General features: G+C 41.9%; 1 protein-coding gene across 1 annotated transcript; it reads right to left on the bottom strand.

Moving 5' to 3' along the window:
• Window positions 1-1130: 1130 nt before the first annotated feature.
• On the bottom strand, window positions 1131-25042 carry LOC137593954 (cytochrome P450 2F2-like). The gene is made up of 11 exons (XM_068313091.1): window positions 24780-25042; window positions 22600-22762; window positions 20559-20723; window positions 18942-19102; window positions 18607-18675; window positions 11559-11663; window positions 11285-11423; window positions 7848-7933; window positions 7597-7698; window positions 1699-1840; window positions 1131-1620 (listed from the first exon to the last, which is right to left on the bottom strand). The coding sequence occupies exons 1-11, from the start codon at window positions 24939-24941 to the stop codon at window positions 1427-1429; spliced, it is 1488 nt and encodes a 495-aa protein (XP_068169192.1). The 5' UTR covers window positions 24942-25042; the 3' UTR covers window positions 1131-1426.
• Window positions 25043-26809: the final 1767 nt, after the last annotated feature.

Raw genomic sequence — 26809 nt, 5'->3', positions numbered from 1 at the left:
GTCTGTCTGTCTGTCTGTCTGTCTGTCCTGTCTTGCCTCTAATGTTTGAACTTATTATACTTCGTCACTCTGTGGTGATGGCTCGACCCTCTCATATTCTTCTTCTCTGGTGCTCTCTTCTCTCTGTCCTCACTGCCACACCGGTCTCTCAGCTGAGCACCACAGAAGGCCTACGTCAGCACACATGAGCACAGAGCATTCAAGCCCCCCAACCCCCCAGCCCTGGCCTCCAGTTGAAAATCAAAAACCTGCCCTGTGAAACAATACGGCATCCACACAAAAGCTTCACACCACTATTCAAGCATCAAAAGCATACTGGTTACAGCCAATAGTGAATGGAGCGTGGTGCACGAGGTTGAAAAGATAGGCCCCTTATTATTCTGACAGAATGTCTTTTTAGTTGTCAACTGTTGTGTTTGTGCTGCGACACCACAACTACTTTCCTGAGTTACATGTTCAACTTTTTCCCTGAAGACTGGAAGTTAAAGAATGGTTACCGATTGTCTCTGAGTCACAGCCTAAACCCAAAGAGTTAAACATGTAGAATTCACTGCGCAAAGCAGGTGTATTTTTCACCATTTTTAGATGTTTTATTTTGTGGAACAACAAATTGTTCATCAGGGCTTTTCTAGGACCTCAATGATGTTGCCATGTAGAAAATTTTCATTTAATCTTTCACCGTGAAACAGAAAGTTGTTAGAGCTCCATCATAGGATGTTTCACAGACTTCAAGAGCTGGATTAGAGCTCCAGGCTGCGGACGTTAACATCTGTAAGACGTATACATGTTGGTTACGCCACCTGCTGACAGCAGCAAGTAACACTTGGACTTCCACACTTACTGTATGTGTAGGTGTAACTGCTGATGCTTTCAGTTTTGCATCCATTATAACAAGTCTGATAGAGTAGCATACTCTTTAAGCCATTACTATCTTTGCTCTCCGTCTACCTCTCGAATGGTTGGTGCCTCCAGACCCCCCAGTGTTTTTTTTTGGTTTGCTTATATATTATTCCGTTGTTTAATAAAATAACAGTTAATTAATTATGGGTTTCCCTTGTTGGTTTTGCTCTTGAACAAGTTGAACACAACAAAAGTAAAACATATTTAATCAATAAGTTCAACGCTGTATGTACATCAATCAATCAATCAACTTTTATTTATAACTCTTAATCACATTGACAGACATTTCGAAGTGCTTTAACAGACAGAGAAACCCAACAGAACCCAGTGAGCATAAGAGATAGTCGCAGGAAAAACTCCCTCATTGAGGAAGAAACTCCAAGCAGGACCCAGATTCTTGACCTGTTTGACATGTTTTTGGATTTCAGGATATTTGTTGGTGCATTTGTAAATAAGACTGATTTTATGTTGAAACAGTGTAGTTCACTTTTTGTTTAAATGTGTTGATGACAGTTGTGGGGTAATCTCATCCACAATTTTTTTCTCTCAGTATGACCTTCATGAAAAAAGGTTTTGGGCTCTGGACAATTCCGAATGAAGGAGCAAAGTCTGGTTCTCCTGCATCTTCAGGCCAGATGAACTTAAACCTCCTCAACAGGGTCACCATGATCAGAAAGAGCTCCATACGAGCCAGATTCTCTCCAAGACACATACGAGGACCTGCAGATTAAAACACCAACATGTTTACTCAATAGGTTTTTGGTCAAACTTCTCCATCTAATAATTATTTCCACTCACCAAGAGAGAAAGGAATGAAGGCCTCTGGCTTCACAAACTCTCCTTTCTCATTGAGGAAGTTTTCAGGGTTGAATTCATGGGGATATTTCCACTGTCCTTCCTCGCTCAGCACTGAATGTAGGTTGGGGATGACTATGGTTCCCTGGAGAATAAATAAAAAAAGATCAGAGGATTTTTGAAAACAATGCGCCCCCGCGTATTTTGGCATAAACACTCGTGATTTCACCTTATCGCAGATTTTTGGCAGGTAGTCATGTGGTACCACACGCGCATTCTATTGGCTGGTGGGATCTGGGAGTGCGCTACATTCTGTAAGTCTTGAAACGCAGCGCACGTCCATGAGACACAAATGTGCTTTAAACAGTCTATCAGAGTATGGGAGAAGGTAATACAGATAGAAGGTGGTTTAATATCAGAATGGGGAGGGTCCATGAACTTTGAAATTAACGTAAATCTTTCTTCTTTTCCTTTCGGCTTTTCCCTTCAGGGGTCTCCACAGCCAATCAGTGTCCTCCATCTAACCCTGTCTTCTCATCCTCTTCTCTCACACCAACTACCTTCATGTCCTCTTTCACTACATCCATAAACCTCCTCTTTGGTCTTCCTCTAGGCCTCCTGCCTGGCAGTTCAGAACTCAGCATCCTTCTACCAATATATTCACTATCTCTCCTCTGGACATGTCCAAACCATCTCAGTCTGGCCTCTCTGACTTTATCTCCAGAACCTCTAACATGTGCTGTCCCTCTGATGTACTCATTCCTGATCCTATCCATCCTGGTCACTCCCAGAGAGAACCTCAGCATCTTCATCTCTGCTACCTCCAGCTCTGTCTCCTGTCTTTTCCTCAGTGACACTGTCTCTAGACCAAACAACATCGCTGGTCTCACCACAGTTTTGTACACCTTCCCTTTCATTTTAGCTGAAACTCTTCTATCACACATCACACCTGACACTTTCCTCCACCCGTTCCATCCTGCCTGGACACGCTTCTTCACCTCTTTTCCACACTCTCCATTGCTCTGGACTGTTGACCCTAAGTACTTCAAATCCTCCCCCTTCTTGATCTCTTCTCCCTGTAACCTCACTCTTCCACTTGGGTCCCTCTCATTCACACACATGTACTCTGTCTTACTGCGGCTAACCTTCATTCCTCTCCTTTCCAGGACAAACCTCCACCTCTCTAGCTTCTCCTCCACCTGTTCCCTGCTCTCACTGCAGATCATAATGTCATCTGCAAACATCATAGTCCATGGAGATTCCTGTCTAACCTGGTCTGTCAGCCTGTCCATCACCATAGCAACAAGAAGGGGCTCAGAGCTGATTCCTGATGCAGTCCCACCTCCACCTTGAACTCCTCTGTCACACCTACACACACCTCACGCTGTCTTACAGTCCTCATACATGTCCTGCACCGCTCTAACATACTGTATTGGCCCAAACATAAGACGACCCTGATTATAAGACGACTCCCTCTTTTTCAAGACTCAAGTTTTAAAAAAGACTTTTTGAACACATAATTAAATTTTTATCCTTAAAAAATTACAGTACATCTGAAACAAATGATTATAACAATATATTCCAGTGAAAAGGCGTGTTATTTTGCCTCATTCAAATCATGCAAAACCTGTCTATCACATCTTAATATCTGAACATTTTTATCATCTTATCTTCTTCTCTTTTCTTTCTTACTGTTATTCTTATTTTTTATCTTCATGACAGGGGTTCGCTTTGGCCTGGGGAATTAAGTTCAGCATTCGCTTTAAAGATATCTGGCGCCATCTAGCGTTGTGAATGGTTATAACGTCTAGACGCCGAATGTAAGACGAACCCCCCACTTTTTCGGTCTTATTTCAATGCAAAAACACCGTCTTGTATTCGGGCCAATTCTGTACTTCTCTGCCACTCCAGACTTCCTCATACAATACCACAGTTCCTCTCTGGGCACCCTGTCATCAGCTTTCTCCAGATCTACAAAAACACAATGCAGCTCCCTCTGGCCTTCTCTGTACTTCTCTATCAACATCCTCAAAGCAAATACTGCATCTGTAGTACTCTGTTTTGGCATGAAACCATACTGCTGCTCACAAATGTTCACTTCTGCCCTTAGTCTAGCTTCCAGTACTCTCTCCCATAACTTCATTGTATGGCTCATCAGCTTTATTCCTCTGTAGTTGCCACAACTCTGCACATCTCCCTTGTTCTTAAAAATGGGCACCAGCACACTTCTCCTCCATTCCTCAGGCATCTTCTCACTATCTAAGATCCTGTTGAACAACCCAGTCAGAAACTCTACCGCCACCTCTCCTAGACACTTCCACACCTCTACAGGTATATCATCAGGACCGACTGCCTTTCCACTCTTCATCCTCTTCAGTGCCCTCCTCACTTCATCCTGACTAATCTTTGCTACATCCTGGTCCACAACAGTCACCTCTTCTAGTCTTTGTTCTCTCTCATTTTCCACGTTCATCAACTCTTCAAAGTACTCTTTCCATCTTCCCATCGCACTACTGGCACCTGTCAATAGACTTACATCCCTATCCTTAATCACCCTAACCTGCTGCACGTCCTTCCCATCTCTGTCTCTCTGTCTTGCCAACCGGTATAGATCAGTCTCTCCCTCCTCACTGTCCAACCTAGCATACAAGTCATCATAAGCTTCTTGTTTGGCCTTTGCTACCTCTACCTTCACCTTACGCTGCATCTCCCTGTACTCCTGTCTACTCTCCTCAGTCCTCTCAGTGTCCCACTTCCTCTTAGCTAACCTCTTTCTCTGTATACACTCCTGTACCTCCTCATTCCACCACCAAGTCTCCTTATCTACTTTCCTTCCAGATGACACACCAAGTACTCTCCTCCCTGTCTCCCTGATCACATTAGCTGTAGTTGTCCAGTCATCTGGAAGCACCTCCTGACCACCCAGAGCCTGTCTTAACTCCTTCCTAAAAGTCATGCAACACTCTTCCTTTTTCAGCTTCCACCATTTCGTCTTCTGCTCTGCCTTTGTCCTCTTCATCTTCCTCACCACCAGAGTCATCCTACACACCACCATCCTATGCTGTTCGGCTACACTCTCACCTACCACTACTTTACAGTCACTGATCTCCTCCAGGTTACACCGTCTACACCAGATGTAGTCTACCTGTGTGCTCCTACCTCCACTCTTATAGGTCACCCTATGTTCCTGCCTCTTCTGGAAGAAAGTATTCACTACAGCCATTTCCATCCTTTTTGCAAAGTCAACCACCATCTGTCCTTCTGCGTTCCTCTCCTGGATACCAAACCTTCCCATCACCTCCTCATCACCTGTTTCCTGCACCAACATGTCCATTGAAGTCTGCTCCAATGACAACTCTCTCACTTCTAGGTATGCTCTGCATCACTTCATCAAAGTCCGACCAGAATTTCTCCTTCTCCTCCAGCTCACATCCTACCTGTGGAGCATACCCACTAACAACATTGAACATCACACCTTCTATTTCTAGCTTCAGACTCATCACTCTATCCGACACTCTTTTTACCTCCAGGACATTCCTAACAAACTCCTCCTTCAAGACAACTCCTACTCCATTTCTCTTCCCATCTATACCATGATAGAACAACTTGAACCCTGCTCCTAAACTTCTAGCCTTGCTACCTTTCCACCTGGTCTCCTGGACACACAGTATGTCTACCTTCCTTCTCTGCATCATGTCAACCAACTCTCTACCTTTTCCTGTCATAGTTCCAACATTCAACGTCCCTACTCTCAGTCCTATACTCTTGGTGTTCCTCTTTCTTCAAATGAACACACTTTCCTCCTCTCCTCCGACCAACAGTAGTTTAATTTGAACCGGCACCCTGTAGGTCAACAGCACCAATGGCGGTCGATGTTAACCCGGGCCTGGAAGTCATAGGTTTGATTTGCATGTTTGATTTGGCAAAAAGTTTTACGTTGGATGCCCTTCCTGACACAACCCTCTATTTATCCGGGCTTGGGACCGGCACAATAAGACACTGGCTTGTGCCTTCTTGCAGCTACATTGTTTAAACCTTAAATGTTTATTACCGTAAATAATCAATTGTTTGTCGCTGTATCAAGGAATTCGTTATTTGCGTGTGGTTCCTGGAAAGTATTAACCGTGAGGAACACGGGCACACGGTACTCCACATTAACATTCACAACTATATGGAAACCTGTATGATTAGTTTTTAAAGTTTTACTTCATGTTAGAGTGAAAAATATTCCTGAAAACACTTTTATACTTGTAGTCAGGTGGAAAATAATGACTCTCCACATTAAGCTGCTCTCTGTGGATTACAGCTCTGCTTGTAACAGTTCGCTTGCAACTCCACAGAACTCACCCATCAGCTGCCTACACTTTGCCTGCAGTCCACCCTCTGCGACTGACTCCTAGACGGTCTGACTTGCAAGGCTCAGTCTTTCAGGATCAGTGTTAAGATTTCAGCCCCATCCTCTGTACCCTGTTCACCGTGTCACTTTCCACAAAGAAAAAGTCAACCTAAAAATTGCAGATGCCACCCCAGTGCTAACATGTGACAACTTTATCCTCAATACGAATGGATCTTCATATTCAATACGAATATGAAGATCCATATGAGAATTCATTGGCTGCTGTCGTGGTTGAGCAGGCTTAAATACCTGGGAGCATCCTCAATGATGACTTCTCTTGGACACTCATGAGCACACAGCTGGTTAAAAAGGTTCTGGTTGTGACCCATGTGCCACAACCAGAACAAGTGAATTGGTACTCTAATAGAGGTAGTCATCACGTTTTGACAACCAATCATAGTATTGACGGTCCTGCATGTGCGCCCTGCTGTACGTGCCGTGCAGGTTAGCGAGCTAATGACTGGAGATGAACAAGTAGCGACACATCCACTCACTAAGCCACAGTAAAAAAGAAATGGGTTCTTTTAAGACGGAATGGATGTCGGAGTTTATGCAAATATAAGAACAAGTGGTGAAACTGGGTGAGATTTTTTCTTTTTGAGAAAGTTCAAAGCAAGAAGCAGACAAAGCCATTAACCTGGACAAAGTGCAGAACCACGTGAAAAATAAGTAAAATTCAAGTCAGATTTGTGCATATTCTAATAACATGCACTAAGATTTTACTACTATATAATTATGGTTAGTGGAAATGCTAATAAAAAAAGAGTAATTAGATATTTTACAGACCAAGAGTGACAGGAATTTATTCTGTATCACAAGCAAAATGTGCAAAATGTAAATGTTTTAATGTGGAAAAAAAGCTATGTCTGAAAGGTTTATACAGTATGTGCCATTTCTTCCATTTATATGTGCCATTTCTTCCAGACCAGGATCCTCAGCGAGGCCACAACTGGACTCACCGGCCAAAGCAGGACCCTCACATTTAACCCACTACACATCTCATGAAGAAAAATATTTTTGTCTTCTTAATTTCAAGTGGGCCAAATCACTTATATTAAAAGTAAACTAATGACAATTGCTGCTGTAGTTTGATTCTTTTAATAAGTCATGTAACTCACATGAAAAATTAGAGGGACCATTGTACCTCACCCTACTTTCTTAATTCATTCCAACTGAAAAAGAAAATTATCATAACTCTTCCTACACATTCATCAGTTTGGTGGGTCGCCTACATCAACAGCTCAGTCTGGCCGTTGTACGATGGACTGAAAAAAATTGTCAAGTTCTTTGAAGTGTTTTCTTCTTCTTCTCTTCAGGGATTAAATTATGAGCAAAAGTTTACTGTGTGTAAACTAATTTGAATTCCAATCAATTGCATGAATTACGAGTGACACCAGATGGTTATATTGAAACTATACGTATTTGTATTAGACAAGTTATGGTTTAATGAAAACCTTTTTTACAATGTAGCTTTGTAAAAAAGGCTAAAAAAAATTGACACTTACCTTAGGAATGGAATATCCCATCAACTCACTGTCTCTAGTGGCGCAGTGGAAAACACTAAGAGGGGCAATGTTACCCACTCTCTGGATCTCATGAAGGACAGCCTACAGGGTGGAGACAGCTGTTAGAACATCACACAACAACACTGTAGCCCCTCAGATATATAAGGTCACTGTCAAGTCAGTTTAGAAGTAAAACATACAACAGATACGATACAAAGCTGTAAATGTAAATAAAAAGGTCATCTGTATACCTGAACATAAGGCATCTGGTCTCTGTCCTCAAAACTGGCTTGATCCTTCCCGTCCAGAACTTTGTCTATTTCCTCCTGACAACGTTCTGACAAACAGACACAGCAGGGAAAGAAGTAGTGATGAAGTGAATAAGAGATTAAATTAGACTGATTATATGCCACTATTCTCAATTAACTGAAAATGTGAATTTAGCTGTCTCCCTGTAAGAATCACATTGCTGATCCAACTTTTGCCAAGTTTTGTAAAACATCACATTATCACCACCTAGATTCAGATTTCGTGTCACATCAAAACAACTAAGCAAATTTAAAATTAAGTGAACTTTGCTCTGACGTCAGACTTCAGGTGGCTTCTTCAGCTTTCCTGTTGGCACATCAGCTGCAGCATTTCATCCCTTTCTTTATCCATATCTCTGCAAACTTTCGAGCAGGGAAGGAACACAAAATCTAATTATCTCTCATTACTATATGTTGTCAAGAAACTCAGACATTAATTGTTTTCAACCAGTTCATCCATTGAATTTTGACAGACGTTCATATTCTTATCCACTTCCAAATATTAATCTTAGTCCCAGATATAACCTAGAGCAGAACCATGTTTACATTCTTCCTAGGAACACACCTAGGAAGAATGTAGGTGTGTTAACATCATGGAGAGTCAAAACAGGAAGTTGACCTTTCCAGTGTTCTCCACTAGAATGTAATGATCATACTAACCTCGCTCAGCAGACAGACAGTGTTTACCCAAGAATTAACCCGTTTGTTACAGACACTCTAACAGTCATATTGGACATGCTACTATATTGTCAAAAGATATCAACATGCTCTTTAAAGTATCCCTCCAGGCAGAAATCCATGTTTTTTTGTTCATTAGTCCATGTTTCTGACATTAATGATGTTGAATGGTTTTTCTACAGTTCCATGTAATACTTGAAGTGTCAAAAACTTCCATTTCAGTCAGACAGAGTATAATCCACAAAACCATTGTTTTTCAACTCCAAACTATCTTGATAAGCAGTTCTCTGTATTAGACCTTTCCTTCCTTCAGACATTGCAGAGATGGCTGTTGGCTGGTGTGTTGAAGTTACAGAGGTTTTATTTTTGGTCATACCTTATTGGTCGAATTTCTCCAATTTTTTCACATTTTGATCACCATTGTTTTCATCTGCTCTGGAGAAAGCCCCTTTGTTTTGGTGAAGATCCTGCAGTTGCTGGTCCAGGTGTTTTCGATCAGCCCATTCTTCTTTAGTTGTCGAGCTTTTTTAGCGTTAATATCATTCTTTTTAGTGAGATTCTCATTAATGTAGACTTAATTTAGGAATTATATCAGCACTGCAGGTTTTACCTCTAGATGGTAGTGGATGACATCTCGATCTGGTCTGGATCGATATTAATCTCTCCCTCAGTTGCGAAATCTCCTGTTGTTCCACTTACTCATAGTCAGAGCTGTGTTCAATTCCCTCTGCTCTGGCCACAGCATGTGCATCGTTCCTCGGCTTCATTTTGACGCCGGTGATGATCACATCATTTATACGAATGCATTGTTCTACTTCCTCCATTCTTTATTGTCTTTGCTCTAGGACAACCACTCGTCGTTCTTTTTCATCTGTGTCTTTGGGCATTTTCTGCATGTCATCCTTCATTTTTTCCATGCAGTCTAGTGCCGGTTTCAGCTTTTCTTCCAACTTCTTATCATTGCCACTGCTGAACTTATTAAAGTTGCTCCTTAGCTCATCCACAGAAGACACCATCCGCTCTGGGGCTTCTTTCCAGTTTTTATTGTCATTCTCCTCTGATTCCCCTCTTCCTCTTGTCATTTTGCAGAGAATCAGTGAGAGTCAGAGAAAGTTAATCCGAGTATGAATTTGAGAGAGAGAGAGAGAGAGAGAGAGAGAGAGAGAGAGAGAGAGAGAGAGAGAGAGAGAGAGAGAGAGAGAGAGAGAATCAACAACAACAGACAGAAGAAAAGACCTCTGCTCTCCTTGAAAGATGGAAGTGGCCTATGCTGGCTTCGGTGGTTTGGCCATTTAGGGTACAGGCCTATGTAGAACAGCAGTGGTGATAGTGCATCCCCTTGCAATATACTCTACCACCCATGATGTTGAAATGGCCAATTGGTTTCAAGTTGGTCTCTAGGCAAGAAGGCTTCTTATCATGCATGGACCCCAAATCCAGCTCCCTGCAGACTAATGACCGTCACACCCGCTGTCCAGGATGAAATATTGAACATCTAAGGGTACATCAAGAAGATGGCCTCCAAAGATGAACTGCTCAGGGAATGCCTCAGGCAACAGAAATCTGATGAGTGACAAGAATGAGGACCTGACAACATGGAGGGACGCGCCCCTACACGGCATGTACCACCGTCAGATAGAGGAAGGTGCTGATATCACAAAAACCAACCAATGGCTCATAAATGGCGGACTGACAGACAGCACAGAGGCACCTATCATGACCACAATGCCTGAGAAGCTGACATTTAAAATCCCATAAGAACCGTAGGGCCCTATGTCGAGCATGACTTCAGTGGTTTGGCCATGTAGAGAGATCATCGACATCAATGTCCTCCATCTGGAATTTTGTGGTTGACGGGTGGATACGCAGAGATAGGCCAAGAAAAATGTGAGGGAGGTTGTGGCTAGAGATCTAAAGGTGTTCAATCTCTCTCCTAACGGGGCTGTCAACTGGGGTGGTTGAAAGAGAGCCATATGAAGTAAAGCTGAAAACTCTGTCCAAGGTCATACCTACCTTGCAAGTGAACAGTTGAAGTAAACGGATAGTGAGTGAGTGAGTGACTGAAAAATATTGATTCATCTTCAATTCCTGTATGTACAAATGTACAAGTTTAAAAGTAAAAAGGATGTCTTTGAGGGACATTTTTTACTGACTGCTAACAAAAGAAATGTGTGTTCATTAGTACATTGTGTTCTTTCAGGACATTTCTTTATTGTAGTCTTTATTGGAGACTACCAGACTTCTGATTTAATGCTACGCTGCAGTGATTTGCTTATTTTTAATAAATCTTTGTTAATTCTTGGAGCCACCCGCTGTACATCTCCCTTAATTTGTTGCCGTCTACGAGCTGGCCGTAACACAATGGAAGCTGGTTTTTTTTCTTTTAATGGTATTAGATTTGTAAGGATATACATTTATATATGGGTTACAGTTATAAAAGGTTTGCCACATTTTCTCTGCCAATACCAGACAGTTTCTGTGTTGTTGAGTCTTTCCATGAGTTTTGTATTTTTGTTGTGGTGTAGGAAGTGAAAATAAGAAGTTGAAAAGCAACAACACTTGAGATTTATGACTATTCTATTTAAGTGATGTAATATGCACAATCCTGTCATTGTCATTGGGGCATACATTTAATAATTCAGCTAATTCAATAGTTCTTGAGGAAAGCCTCATGGTGGCTATGGAGGAAAAGTGAGACATACCTTGCACCTTTGGATAAGCTGTTAGGTAGAGGAATCCAAACAGCAGTGTGTTTGCGGTTGTGTCAGCCCCAGCAACATGAAGATCGAAAAGAAAAGCACATAGCTGTTTTTCAGAAAAAGATGAGCCATCGTCTCCCCTCTTTGCAGCCCGACATAGAAGACAAAGCAGGAGTTCATTGTCACCATCACTGTAGTTAAAATGTGTTACGATCAGTAATATAATAGTTTATTTAAGATGTTCTCTAGATAATTCTTTTTAATTTAAAAGAAGCACCTCATCCAGTTCATCCAGGTAGCAGTCTATGACATGCCGTGGTTGGCCAGGTATTCTGGTCTTGTTGTTCTCAACTACTGCCTTCAAATATTTTTCTTTTGCAGTCTGGCAAGAAAAAAATATTGTGGTGAAATATCCATTTTCACAAATTCAGAAACATTAAAGAATTATTACATATTATCAAAACAAAAAAGTCCTTTTTGTGCTAAGAATGTTACAAAAAAGCTGGTTTAGACTGATTAAATTGAAAAGCTTAATTTTAGGTTGTATTTTAATTCTATTGTTTGTGTGGAAAAGTGTTATTTGTGCTGCGGTAAATAAAAGAACCTGCACAAGGAGCAAGAATCCATTGTCATATTGGTGCCCAACTAAATGTATGTAAAAAAAACTATCAAACTCCAGGAAAAGATGAGTGAGCTACAAACATTCGGGCTAGTTCTCACAGGCTTTCAGCATGCAAGAAAATAATTCTTTTAAAATGACCTAGTCAAAAAGATCTACCTACTACAAAAATTCAAAACATATACTGTATATTATAAATGCATTAAGAATTCTGTACTTTATATGTACAATGTATATTGCTGTACCTTGCATAACCACTTGAGGCAATGTTGCACAACATAATTAATTATGCACATCTGTTTGTCATCAGTTTCCTCTGATGACTTCCACTGAATGGAACCAGCTAGGTATGCATAGTCAAAACAGTAGCTGCTGACAGCCAGCCTCAAGCACATGGAGGAACAGTACTTGGACTTAATGTGGGAAAAGGCTGACACATATAAGTAAGTGGAGCCGAATAGTGCGATCAGGGGGTTAGCACATTTCCTCATCTTGGGGTACTTCTCCTCTGTGAATAAGTTCCAGAACTTTCCATAATCCCTGGTCTTCAGCTGAAATTCGCTTTGTGGTGTCAATATCTCATCTTCCACTCCAAAAGAGTTCAGGTGAAAGAGTGATGCAGGTTTTGATGCAAAGTAATCAACATCAGCATCTTCCGAAAAAGGATTGTACATGAATGTAGAGACTGGCTCAAGCAAAAAAAAAATCTTGAAAGTCTTTGCCGAATTTTGGCAGACAATTGTCAATCTCCCTTGCATCCCCAGCTGTGACACCAGGTTCAGCTGCAGCTTTGAGGAGAGATGTTACATCTTTCATTTCAAAGCATTAACTATGAAAATGTAGCCATAAGAGGACACAAGCCAGTGTCTTATTGTGCCAGTCCCAAACCCGGATAAATACGGAGGGTTGCATCAGGAAGGGCATCCGGTGTAAAACTTTTGCCAAATCAAAAATGCGAATCAAACCTATGACTTCCATACCGGATCGGTCGAGGCCCAGGCTAACAATGACCGCCATCGGTGCTGTTGACCTACAGGGTGCCGGTGGAAATTGGATTACTGTTGGTCGAAGAAGGAGAGGAGGAAAGTGTGTTCGTAGGAAGAGAGAGAAGAGGAACGCCAAGAGTATAGGACTGAGAGTAGGGACGTTGAATGTTGGAACTATGACAGGAAAAGGTAGAGAGTTGGTTGACATGATGCAGAGGAGGAAGGTAGACATACTGTGTGTCCAGGAGACCAGGTGGAAAGGTAGCAAGGCTAGAAGTTTAGGAGCAGGGTTCAAGTTGTTCTATCATGGTGTAGATAGGAAGAGAAATGGAGTAGGAGTTATCTTGAAGGAGGAGTTTGTTAGGAATGTCCTGGAGGTAAAAAGAGTGTCAGATAGAGTGATGAGTCTGAAGCTAGGAATAAAAGGTATGATGTTCAATGTTGTTAGCGGGTATGCTCCACAGGTAGGATGTGAGCTGGAGGAGAAGGAGAAATTCTGGCTGGACTTTGATGAAGTGATGCAGAGCATGCCTAGAAGAGAGAGAGTTGTCATTGGAGCAGACTTCAATGGACATGTTGGTGCAGGAAACATAGGTGATGAGGAGGTGATGGGCAGGTTTGGTATCCAGGAGAGGAACGCAGAAGGACAGATGGTGGTTGACTTTGCAAAAAGGATGGAAATGGCTGTAGTGAATACTTTCTTCCAGAAGAGGCAGGAACATAGGGTGACCTATAAGAGTGGAGGTAGGAGCACACAGGTAGACTACATCTTGTGTAGACGGTGTCACCTGAAGGAGAACAGTGACTGTAAAGTAGTGGTAGGTGAGAGTGTAGCCAAACAGCATAGGATGGTGGTGTGTAGGATGACTCTGGTGGTGAGGAAGATGAAGAGGACAAAGGCAGAGCAGAGGACGAAATGGTGGAAGCTGAAAAAGGAAGAGTGTTGCATGACTTTTAGGAAGGTGTTAAGACAGGCTCTGGGTGGTCAGGAGGTGCTTCCAGATGACTGGACAACTACAGCTAATGTGATCAGGGAGACAGGTAGGAGAGTACTTGGTGTGTCATCTGGAAGGAAAGTAGATAAGGAGACTTGGTGGTGGAATGAGGAGGTACAGGAGTGTATACAGAGAAAGAGGTTAGCTAAGAGGAAGTGGGACACTGAGAGGACTGAGGAGAGTAGACAGGAGCACAGGGAGATGCAGCGTAAGGTGAAGGTAGAGGTAGCAAAGGCCAAACAAGAAGCTTAGGATGACTTGTATGCTAGGTTGGACAGTGAGGAGGGAGAGACTGATCTATACCGGTTGGCAAGACAGAGAGACAGAGATGGGAAGGACGTGCAGCAGGTTAGGGTGATTAAGGATAGGGATGGAAGTCTATTGACAGGTGCCAGTAGTGTGATGGGAAGATGGAAAGAGTACTTTGAAGAGTTGATGAACGTGGAAAATGAGAGAGAACAAAGACTAGAAGAGGTGACTGTTGTGGACCAGGAAGTAGCAAAGATTAGTCAGGATGAAGTGAGGAGGGCATTGAAGAGGATGAAGAGTGGAAAGGCAGTCGGTCCTGATGATATACCTGTAGAGGTATGGAAGTGTCTAGGAGAGGTGGCAGTAGAGTTTCTGACTGGGTTGTTCAACAGGATCTTAGATAGTGAGAAGATGCCTGAGGAATGGAGGAGAAGTGTGCTGGTGCCCATTTTTAAGAACAAGGGAGATGTGCAGAGTTGTGGCAACTACAGAGGAATAAAGCTGATGAGCCATACAATGAAGTTATGGGAGAGAGTAGTGGAAGCTAGACTAAGGGCAGAAGTGAACATTTGTGAGCAGCAGTATGGTTTCATGCCAAAACAGAGTACTACAGATGCAGTATTTGCTTTGAGGATGTTGATAGAGAAGTACAGAGAAGGCCAGAGGGAGCTGCATTGTGTTTTTGTAGATCTGGAGAAAGCTGATGACAGGGTGTCCAGAGAGGAACTGTGGTATTGTATGAGGAAGTCTGGAGTGGCAGAGAAGTACAGAATTGGCCCGAATACAAGACGGTGTTTTTGCATTGAAATAAGACCGAAAAAGTGGGGGTTCGTCTTACATTCGGTGTCTAGACGTTATAACTATTCACAACGCTAGATGGCGCCAGATATCTTTAAAGCGAATGCTGAACTTAATTCCCCAGGCCAAAGCGAACCCCTGTCACGAAGATAAAAAATAAGAATAACATTAAGAAAGAAAAGAGAAGAAGATAAGATGATAAAAATGTTCAGATATTAAGATGTGATAGACAGGTTTTGCATGATTTGAATGAGGCAAAATAACACGCCTTTTCACTGGAATATATTGTTATAATCATTTGTTTCAGATGTACTGTAATTTTTTAAGGATAAAAATTTAATTATGTGTTCAGAAAGTCTTTTTTAAAACTTGAGTCTTGAAAAAGAGGGAATCGTCTTATAATCAGGGTCGTCTTGACACCGCGATAGTGGCATGTATCCGGGAGGGTGATGAGGGGGGGTACAGGGCATTGGTGGCTGACTTCGTGGAGTGGTGCCAACAGAGCCAGATCCAGCTCAACGTCTCCAAGAAAAAGGAGATGGTTCTGGATTTCCGGCGGGCACCTCCCTCTCCACAGCCGGTGATCATCAAAGGCAGTGAGGTGGAGGTGGTAGAAAACTATAAGTACCTGGGACTGCAGCTAGACAGCAGACTGGACTGGTCACTCAACTCGGACTGTGTGTACAAGAAGGGGCAGAGCAGGATGTACTTCCTAAGGAGGCTGGCCTCCTTCAACATCTGTCCTAAGCTCCTTTTCATGTTCTATCAGTCCGTAGTCTCCAGTGTGCTGTCATACGCCATTGTGTGTTGGGGTGGGGGGGGGCAGGAAAAGAGATATGGACCGTCTGAACAGACTCATCCGCAGAGCGGGCTCAGTGGTCGGGCTGAGCCTGGACTCTGTGGATATGCTTCTGGAGAGCAGGACCATGTCTAAAATTAAGGCTATCATGAACAACACCAGGCACCCCCTACACACCACCTTCTCCCAGCAGAGGAGCACCTTCAGCGGCAGACTGCTGTCACACAGCGCCTCCACAGAGAGGCTGAGGTCCTCCTTCGTGCCCCGTGCCATCAGGGGGTGCAATGACTCTCTCAGGAGGAGCGGGGGGGAGGTGGCGAGGTCAGCACGGGGTTGAATGGATTTAATTTAATTTAATTTTAATTTAATTTTATACAGTTATAAAAAAATTAAAAAATATATATGTATTTATTATTTTTTTATACTGTTTTATATTTTAATTCAATTTTATACTGTTTATATTTTTATTTTATACTTTTTATATTTTAGTTATAGTTTAGTATATAAGTCCTGTTAGTGCTGCATGTGTCTGTCTGTTAGTGTAGTGTATGTCTTGTGGTATGTCCTGTGATGTCAGTGTTTCCTTTTCTCCTGGTGTTTATCCAGTATTATTTGTTATGTAATGCCTGAGCAGTGGATATATGCAATTTCCTCCGGGATTACTACCGTATCTATCTATCTATCTATCTATCTATCTATCTATCTATCTATCTATCTATCTATCTATCTATCTATCTATCTATCTATCTATCTATCTATCTATCTATCTATCTATCTATCTATCTATCTATCTATCTATCTATCTATCTATCTATCTATCTATCTATCTATCTATCTATCTATCTATCTATCTATCTTATATTCAGGCCAATACAGTATGTTAGAGCGGTGCAGGACATGTATGAGGACTGTAAGACAGTGGTGAGGTGTGTGTAGGTGTGACAGAGGAGTTCAAGGTGGAGGTGGGACTGCATCAGGGATCAGCTCTGAGCCCCTTCTTGTTGCTATGGTGATGGACAGGCTGACAGACCAGGTTAGACAGGAATCTCCATGGACTATGATGTTTGCAGATGACATTGTGATCTGCAGTGAGAGCAGGGAACAGGTGGAGTAGAAGCTAGAGAGGTGGAGGTTTGTCCTGGAAAGGAGAGGAATGAAGGTTAGCCGCAGTAAGACAGAGTACATGTGTGTGAATGAGAGGGACCCAAGTGGAAGAGTGAGGTTACAGGGAGAAGAGATCAAGAAGGTGGAGGATTTGAAGTACTTAGGGTCAACAGTCCAGAGCAATGGAGAGTGTGGAAAAGAGGTGAAGAAGTGTGTCCAGGCAGGATGGAACGGGTGGAGAAAAGTGTCAGGTGTGATGTGTGATAGAAGAGTTTCAGCTAAAATGAAAGGAAAGGTGTACAAACAACATCGCTGGTGAGACCAGCGATGTTGTTTGGTCTAGAGACAGTGTCACTGAGGAAAAGACAGGAGACAGAGCTGGAGGTAGCAGAGATGAAGATGCTGAGGTTCTCTCTGGGAGTGACCAGGATGGATAGGATCAGGAATGAGTACATCAGAGGGACAGCACATGTTAGAGGTTCTGGAGATAAAGTCAGAGAGGCCAGACTGAGATGGTTTGGACATGTCCAGAGGAGAGATAGTGAATATATTGGTAGAAGGATGCTGAGTTCTGAACTTCCAGGCAGGAGGCCTAGAGGAAGACCAAAGAGGAGGTTTATGGATGTAGTGAAAGAGGACATGAAGGTAGTTGGTGTGAGAGAAGAGGATGAGAAGACAGGGTTAGATGGAGGACACTGATTGGCTGTGGCAACCCCCGAAGGGAAAAGCCGAAAGGAAAAGAAGAACTATTTTTTAATTAGCTGAGTCAGCTAATTCAACAAGCCAAGTGGTAATGCTACCTCAACTGACATTGCAGAGGGAACATATGGGGCCTCCACAGGAAGCTCCACATTTTGCCTTGGCTGGTAACATGCATCACACAAATAAAACATGACACTATAACCAACTGTTGGTGCCCAGAAGCCATTGGGAAATTATTTTTCTAGTGAATTACAACCAATGGATCACAGGGAATAAGATAATGTTAATGGATAAAGTCCCACTTCATTTGTTGGGCATTGAGGGAACTGGTTCGTTCCTTGATCCAAATTTTAGCTGGTAAATTAACTAGCCAATGGCCAAGAATATTTGCACCCATTACTATGGTCAGCAGTAACTTTTCAAACAGTTTGGTTTCTGAAACTGTGCTTGGAAAATGAAATATATTATCCATCTCATCTTGAATGCAGTTATATAGTTGAAACTAAAATGACTAGTTAGCTAAAACATGGCTAGCCAGTATGCTAACTTTTTTTCATGAGTGAGTCAAGATGCTGAAGTAAATTTAACCCTAAGTCTCACAGAGCTACTAGCTATTGTCTGAACCCATAATATGTCACACTACATCAATAAAAATAATCTGAAATAAAGATTTTGAAATGGGGGCAGCAGTGGCTCAGTGGTAGAGCAGGTCGTCCAATGTTCCCAAGATCGCCGGTTTCGATTCCCACTTCTGCCCAGAATCCCGGGGTGTGAGCTGACAGTGGGAGATGTCAGCTCACCTCCCGAGCACTGCTGAGGCGCCCTTGAGCAGGGCACCATCCCCCTTTGCAAGTTGCTCATTTGGGGCGCACCAGGAAGGAGCTGCCTGCCATTCTACCTCCTACTGCATGCCTACAGGCTCTGTTCTGTATGTGTGTTACAGGGGCCTGTACGTACCAATATATATGTGGTTCATTGAGAAATGTCTAGAGTGTCCTTTTAATTTGTCTTCAGGGATCACACCAGTATACAAAATAAAAATAGATAAATAAAATAAAGCATAAACATCATACCTGGACAGTCTTAAAAACCCTCTGGAAGGGCAATGGCAGGTAGCGCACCAGGGGAACACAGTCATAAATCTGTACAGGTCAGAAGAGTTAAAAGTAAATGACCATTGCACTCTCCCATTGTACATTGTTTCTAATCCTGTTCACACTGTTTTTATTTTTAACTAATTGTACTGTCCTTAAATGTTGTGAAAGGAACTTATAGATAAAAATTCATAATAATAATAATAAACACCAAGAATTTCATTTTAACATATTTATTCATTATCCATCCTACGAGAATTCATTCTAGAACTAAAAGTATTTGAAAAAAAAGAAAAAAAAGAAATAATACCCACCAAACCCCAGCGACCATTGACGGCTTTGTTGATCTCGTGAAAAAAGCCAAGAAAGAAATTAATGGTCTCATCCTCATAATCAAACCTCCTAGCAAATAAAATTTGGCACATGACATTGCTGGTTGCTTTGTGGAACAGCTGATAGGGATCCATGGGTTTACCTGGTAAAATAAATGGAAAAAAAAACATATAGGAGCAATAGTCCAATAATTAAAAATTAAAAAATGAAAGATTCTGACATCATTGGTAGAGGATAAAGTAATGTTATCTAAGTGAATTACACGTAGATATCACCCCTAAGGTGCTTAGGTCCAATAATGATAACTTCAGTTCTGTTACTGTTTAGCATTAAGAAGTTGTGGAGCATCCAAGACTTAATATCCCTGAGGCAAGTCTCTAATTTAGTTAGTTGGCCGGATTTGTTTGTTTCATTTGTCAAATACAATTGGGTATCGTCTGCACAACAGTGAAAATTAATGTTATGTTTTCTTATAATATTTCCCAATGGTAACTGTGGGACACATGTTAAGACACTAAGCACCCCCTGTCACCCTGTATTGTTTTTGTAATTTTTATTATTTCAGTTTATGGTTTTGTGGGCTCATATTCTGTTCATGTGCAATGTCAAATTTAGTATTTTAGTAACGAATGCATGGGTACACTGAGCAGAATTCACACAGGCACTTTGGGCAGCCAGGTGGCCTTAGGGGTCCTTAGGAAGGCGCGGGCAGCTATTCCATATTGTGAATATGGACAGCTTGCGGCGCACAGGGAAGAGGCTGATGTGCGTGTATCTGTGTTTCAGGTAGGCAAAAGTACATTAAAGTAAGGATGTGGATGTATAATTTGCGTATGAAAGTGTTGCCTTCTGACCAACATACAACTGGCATCAATGTACAGAATATGGGGAATGTTTCAAGTATTTTGCGGGGTGATCAGCTATTCGATATTGTGTATATGGACAGCCTGCGGCGCACAGGGAAGAGGCTGATGTGCGTGTGTCTGTGTGTTTCAGCATTTTTCAAGTAAAAGAACCTAAAAACTCATGCACGCCTGGAAGTCCGTTTATTTAACACATACATAACACATACAGATTAAGCTGTATTGGCCCAAGAACAGATACTTGAGGTACACCACAGGTAAGAGTCTCGATTTGAAGATTTATTAATTAATCTGCATCATCTCATCACCTCTTCTAGTTATCAATCCCAGCTCTCATCTCCTCCACAAATTGTCACGTCACCCACAGTGATATGGACAAAACTCATCCTAATTTTCTCTTTGAGTTTTTGCAATGTGTCTTTTTGGATCCTATTTTAATTATCGTTACTTTGTGCTTCAGTAAGTCCCATGCCAGATGCATTCATCACTTGCCTGCGCAGCTACCTCCAGCGTCACCAGCTCCACTCTGGTTCTCCAGCCATTGAACCATCCTCACCTTGTTGCTTCCTCTACCCTGCCTGCCCTGTTTCAAATACATCCCCCTTCGCACCTACATTCTGTGCCTACGTTTGGGTTTACTTGTCGCCACACTCTTAACAAATTTAGTAAGTAATGAAAAATTGTCTCGTTTCTGTGTGTTTGAAGGTATAGAGTATCACATTTGCAGACAAGTACCATGACTCTGCTCCAGTATCTTAATAGTGTACTGTGTTTCTGTTAGGATTCTCTTCTCCATGGAATTTTTCCCCAAACCAAAGTTTCTCAGGGTCATCAGACCAAAGCGTCGATGTTCTCTCCAGGCAGAGGTATTATCTGACAAAATCAATCCAGGAACACCATCTACATAAAAAGAGATCAATTAAGAACTTGACAGGAAAAGTAGATTTACTTAATAATACATGGATTATAGTCACTGCATGAAATTTGATTGAGAATTTTTTAAAATCATACCCAATGGTACCCAAAAGTTATTGGGAAATGATTGTCCAATGGGTTGGGTATGGTAAAACGCAGAAGCAGATAACAATTTTATTTGATGCCCAGCCTTCTTGGAGTCCCAGGGAGGGGTACTGAATAGTCCCCCGACTGGGTACTCCATTGCTCTTCTTGGGGACTTCAACGCCCACGTGGGCAATGACAGTGAGACCTGCAAAGGGGTAATTGGGATAAATAGCCTCCCCGATCTGAACATAAGTGGAGTTCTGTTATTCGACTTCTGTGCTCATCACAGCTTGAGCACAGGGATGTCCATAATTGCACATGGCACCAGGACACCCTAGGCCGAAGGTCAATGATCAACTTTGTTGTTGTATCATCTGACCTCCCACCATGTATCTTGTACACTCAAGTGAAGAGAGGGGCAGAGCTGTCAACTGATCACCAGCTGGACTCGACAGGGCAAATTATTTTGAAGGTCTGTTGGGAGCATCTGCTGGAACCCTCTATCAGCAAGGTCTTTAACTGCCACCTCCAAGAGAGCTTCTCCCAGATTCTGACTTCTACCACCTCCATTGTCGAAGCAGCTTTTCAGACCTGTGGTCACGAGGTCTCTAGTACCTGTTGCGGTGGCAACCCCCGAACCTGGTGTTGAATGCCGGAAATATGGATGCTGTCAAGTTGAAGAAGGAGTCTTATCAAGTCTTGTTGAAAGTTGTGACTCCAGAGGCAGCTGACGGGTACAGGCAGGCCAGGCGTACTGCAGCCTGAATGATCATGGAGGCAACTCAGGTCTGGGAGCAATTCGGGGAGACCATGAGAAAGGATGGCCTCAAAGAAACTTTGGCAAACCCTCTGATGCCTCAGGAAGGGAAAGCCGAGCACTAACAACACTGTTTACAGTAGAAGCAGACAGCTGCTGACCTCGACTGAGGATCGGGCAATGGAAGGAATACCTTGAGAATCTCCTCAATCCCACTACCATGTCTTACATGGAGGAAGCAGAGGCTGAGTTACCTGAGATGGACTCGTCCATCACCTGAGCTGGAGTCACCGAGGTGGTTGCCAAGCTCCTCGGGGCAGGGTACTGGGGGTGGATGAGATTCACCCTGAGTACCTCAAGTCTCTGGATGTGCAGGGGTTGTCTTGGTTTTTGAGTCTCCGTAACATTGCATGACAGTCGGGGACAGCACCTCTGGATTGGCAGATCTGGGTGGTGGTCCCCCTTTTCAAAAAAGGGGACCTGAGGTTGTTGTCCAACTAGAGGGGGAAATCACACGGTGTGGAAAGTCTATTCCAGGGTAGTGGAGAGGATTAGAACAATAGTCGAACCTTCTGGAGGAGGAGGACTCAAGAGGAATGAGGTGGTTTTCGTGAACCAGCTCTACACTCTCCATCATGTGTTCAACGTTTCATGAGAGTTTGCCCAACCAGTCCGTATGTGCTTTGTGGATAATTTGATCGTTTCCCTCGAGGTATTTTGTGGGGATTGCGAAGAAAACGAGCCTGTTTAGCTCCTCAAATCTGTCCGAGCAGACATTATGTGTTATTAACTTGAACAAAAAAGGTTTGCAGTCAAGACTAAGTGACTCCAAAGGTGACATTTTAGGCATGTCTAGATATGTCTACCACTGTGCAGTACATGTCCGAGGGCCAACTGTCTCTCGGACACATTATCTGGCCCTCCTTACAAGAAGTTTGGACACCCCTGGTGTATGGCATACAATGAAAGTCAGAAATCTGTCTGCATAAGCATAAAAATGAACCTGTAGCTCTGTACCATTTTGTCGCACAACACGGTTGGCGTATTGGTCATTTGGTCTGCCAGAGAAAGCAGCAGCTTTATTGATAAAAGCTTCTTTGAATGCCTGCACCCCATTGATGACGATCCCAGGCCTAGGACCGATGGAAAAACTGTAGACATTACCATAGCGTTTGGTTAGCTGGGAACAGAAAGAGAAGATTATGTTTACTGAAGGACTAGAGAATTCACCACCATCAACCCCTGAAATCAATTATTAACTCCATCAGAGAGAGATAAACTCACCCTTGTTCATGCTTGTAAATAGTATAAGATAAAAATGAAAATACAGATTTCTACAAAAGCAGGTGGAAGGATGTAATCTGGTGAGGAATGAAAATGGATATTGCTACACATCTGGAGAAAAGTGTCAATCCATTTCATCACCAAGTTTTTTAGCACAAGATATAGCTATTCAACATGTTTCTTCATTATATAAAAGATACTAATCAATTTACCGTATTTTCCACACTATAAGGCGCACCTAAAAGCCTAAAATTTTCTCTAAACCCGTAGTGCGCCTTATAATCTGGTGCGTCTTATATATGGATTAATATTCATATTAATATTGGTTAAAAACGTGATTGCTGAAAAAAAGCCGGCAGTCTGGCCGCCAGTCATGCCGCACTCCGCCACCAGAGGGCCCCCTCACAAGGCACTCGGGCCCACGCCCCTTAACAACGGTAGTCAAGGGGTGTCACCGAAGTCCCGGCTCTGACTGAGCTGCTCTCAGACGGTAGAGCAGACTCTAGGAGCACCGGTGATTACGTAGAAAAACATAAGGAACTTTCAACAATTCTATTAATAAAGTCTGACTGACTGACTGATCTCAGTATTTCCTAACTATTTGGCGTCGGAAATAACCCACTTTAAACTGAATCGGTCTAAAAATGCCATTGTGCTGGAATCTGGAATCTAGTGACGGTCCATTCTATTAGTCTGTGGAGACACACGGAGAAACTGGAATAAAGGTGAATAAAGACCCTCAGAGATGAACCTACAGCCTTTTCTGAAATTTCAAGAGCAGAGTCACTGCTGGACAAAGGTGTCAGGTGTGCTGCATTGATTTACAAATGTAGTTGATAGCTCTGGGGGGGCGGAGGGGCCCATTCAGGCTTATTTTGTCTGCAGCGACGTGCGGTAAGATTCACGGCGGTGAGACACCGACGTTAAAGTCAGTTCTAGGAGTAAAACAGCGTCACGTTTGACAGTAAATTATCAGCCTGACATTGAAAACTAGTTAAAAATTGTTTAGGACACACAGCAGCAAATAGCTGCACCTCACCTCCGACTGGACTACCGATCGATCGAAACAATATTTAATTAATAAACGAAGATGAACTTCGGAGCTTAAATATCTGCTTCTAACTTCAGATCAGGAAATAATCCGCTCTGTTCGCACTGACTGCACTCGTAATGAATTTAACCAGTTTTTAATGTCAGGTTTTTTAATATGCGTGTTGACTTCTTTCTAAGATGGCAAAGTGATCAAGTGATCAGGTTTCCTTGATGAGGCTCAGAATGGCTCATTGACATAACAATAGGGGCCATTCAAAGGTCGTCAGGAAGTCATGAATGCTCCATCTAGTGGACGGATTGCGTGACTACAGCCGCTGGTTTATCAAAAAAAAAAATATTTATTTTTATTGTGTGCGCCTTATAATCCGGTGCGCCTTATATATTAAATAAATTATAAAACAAGGAAATTATTGAGGGTGCGCCTTATAGTCCAGTGCGCCTTAAAGTGCGGAAAATACTGTACATAAAACTCAAGAAAGATTGGACATGGGTCAGACAATCTAAGCCATTCTTGACAGATTATTATTGGAGGGAAAATTAAGAATAATTGAAATGAATTCCGATTGACTCAGTACAATATTCAGTCATCAGTTATTCAATGTTATTAAATAACTGAAAAATGAACAGCATTAACTGAGTCAATCAGTGCTTCCTTCAATGGTGTATACATGCAGTGTTTGTGCCTCTGGTGTGAAACAAGAGCTGCTGATTTAAATCTGATTAAAATTACATTCATCATGTAAAGGTGTACACAGGCAGCAAGAACAAAAGCAAAAACATTGAAGAAAAGCTCATAAATGACTGTTCCACTCTTTGAAATTCAAGCTTAGATTCTCATCAGTAACACAGTTCAACTTCACCCTGTCCAGATCCACAATGGGGTTCTCCAGATTGAGCTCCAGCAGATTACCAATGAAGGGGATGGTTCGGGGTCCAGGAGGAAAATTTTTGTTCCTACGGTTCTGACTGAGAAGCACAAGGAGCCAAACAGCCACCAAGATTAGCAGCACAGATTCCAACATGATGCGAGTTGAGACTGACAGAGTTACCCACTACCCTGGCAGTGTGACCCAACCTTAGTACGGTCACATGTCCTACAGTCTCCACACATACCATAGCCACTAACTGGACAAACCAGCAGTGAAGGATTTTTTTAAAGAACTGTTTTAACTGGCTCCCCAGTTACGAAAAAAAAATCACAAAATACTTCTGTGCAACTTAGATAGACCTGTCAAATTTTAACCATGTCCAAACAAACCAAAGGCCTCAGTATGCTGTTCAGAAGTCAGCCAGGCAGACATTTCTTTTGTTACTGTTATTTTGGATATTACCTCCTAATTTAATCTCACCTCTCATCACTGCCGGTAATCAGATAAATCAGGGGTGTCAAAGACAAACCAGGGCTGGACGGGTTCAATGTTTATTAAAACATATTGAAAAGGACATAGCCCATTGAACCAAGAGCTAATATGTATATTATTTAATGATTAAATGAATGACGCAATATTTTGTTATCACTCTGTCAGTAACTTCAAGGGGAAACATTTTCAACGGGCAAACAGCAAAAGAGTAAATGTCCTTCAAAAACAAAATATGTTCCTTAATATCAAAATGAATGCGTAAATGAAATTGCATTACAAACTGAAAATGCATTATTGTGCATGCAATATTAAATGTACAATAATATAATTGTGCATGTAATATATTGTGTAATAATATATATTTTTTGAAAATCAAAAATAATTATTGTGCTACTCTTTGATCCTACCAATCACTGCTTTCAAATTAAAAATATCAAATCAGTTTTATTCCTTCTCATGGCTCTTATCTGCAATTTTCCCTGAGTCCATTCAACTGAAACAACTATAAATAAAATAAAATTCAAAAATCTAGGGCACACAGACAAAACTGTCACAAAGAGCAGGGTATGGACCCAAATACAGGACACGGGTAGAGAAGTTTTTGTCCATGGTTTAATCAGAAAATCAAAACTCCAGAATACAGGCTAGAATCAAAACAATACGTAAGCGGAGTTACAAAAAATCAGCAGAAACAAGACTCAACTTCAAAACAGAACTACAAGACCAAACTACAAGTTCAAACTGGCAAAGAACACAGACAGAAACTGGCTTAAAAAGCCTCATGTTACTCACCCTGATCAAGTCCAGGTGTGGACATGGGCAACAGGTGTGGAGCTGAGGCTCTACCAACAAGTTTGGCCTCTCCTCTTGCCACACACCAGCACTGCTACACCAAATTGTGTCTAAATTGTAGAGAATGTGACGACTTTGGTGCATTTCTGACACTTTAGTGGCTGATAAAGTTAATGTTAGCTTCACGTTACACATTGTAGCATGTTGTTAACACTTGGATTTGTCTCTGTCGTCTCGTTCATGTCCATCATTGTTTGGTTATTTAATTTTACAAATACTTGTTGGGTTTGAATTGTGTGCTGTACTTCCTGGTTTGCTGTCGGGCATCATGGGAGCTGTAGTTTCTATGGTTGAAGGACTGAATACTCATTTGCATTGATTTGATGAATTACTATTATATTTAGATTTATTCATTAAACTATAATTGATATTCATTATTGTAATATATTTGAATTTAATTAATACTTGTGTTTATTGCATTATAGAGGTCCTTTGATGCTTTTGTGATCAAATATGAGTTCTTATGTTTAATATCATTATTGCTTGTTATTATGTGACGTGTTCAAGTGAAAAGTTGCATTTCTCAAACTTTCAGGTTTATTAGCTGCTGCTGCCGATAATTCCACTTCATCATCTCCATCTGCCTTGAGTTCCACTATATTAATTACTACTGCTCCTAGCCCCACTATTTCAACTGCCACTGTTCCTGTTGCTTTTGACGATATAAAATAAAACAA

The sequence above is a fragment of the Antennarius striatus genome, chromosome 4 (genome assembly GCF_040054535.1).
Source record: "Antennarius striatus isolate MH-2024 chromosome 4, ASM4005453v1, whole genome shotgun sequence".
Lineage (NCBI taxonomy): Eukaryota > Metazoa > Chordata > Actinopteri > Lophiiformes > Antennariidae > Antennarius > Antennarius striatus.
Note: the sequence above shows the minus strand (reverse complement) of the source record. Positions and strands in the feature narration are given on the sequence as shown.

Coding starts and splice junctions, on each gene's coding strand:
- LOC137593954 (XM_068313091.1), bottom strand. CDS start 24,941: ATGTTGGAATCTGTGCTGCTAATCTTGGTGGCTGTTTGGCTCCTTGTG. Junction 18,676..18,941: donor TCAATGGTCGCTGGGGTTTG/GTGGGTATTATT, acceptor TGACCTGTACAG/ATTTATGACTGTGTTCCCCT. Junction 1,621..1,698: donor CTTCATTCCTTTCTCTCTTG/GTGAGTGGAAAT, acceptor TTTAATCTGCAG/GTCCTCGTATGTGTCTTGGA.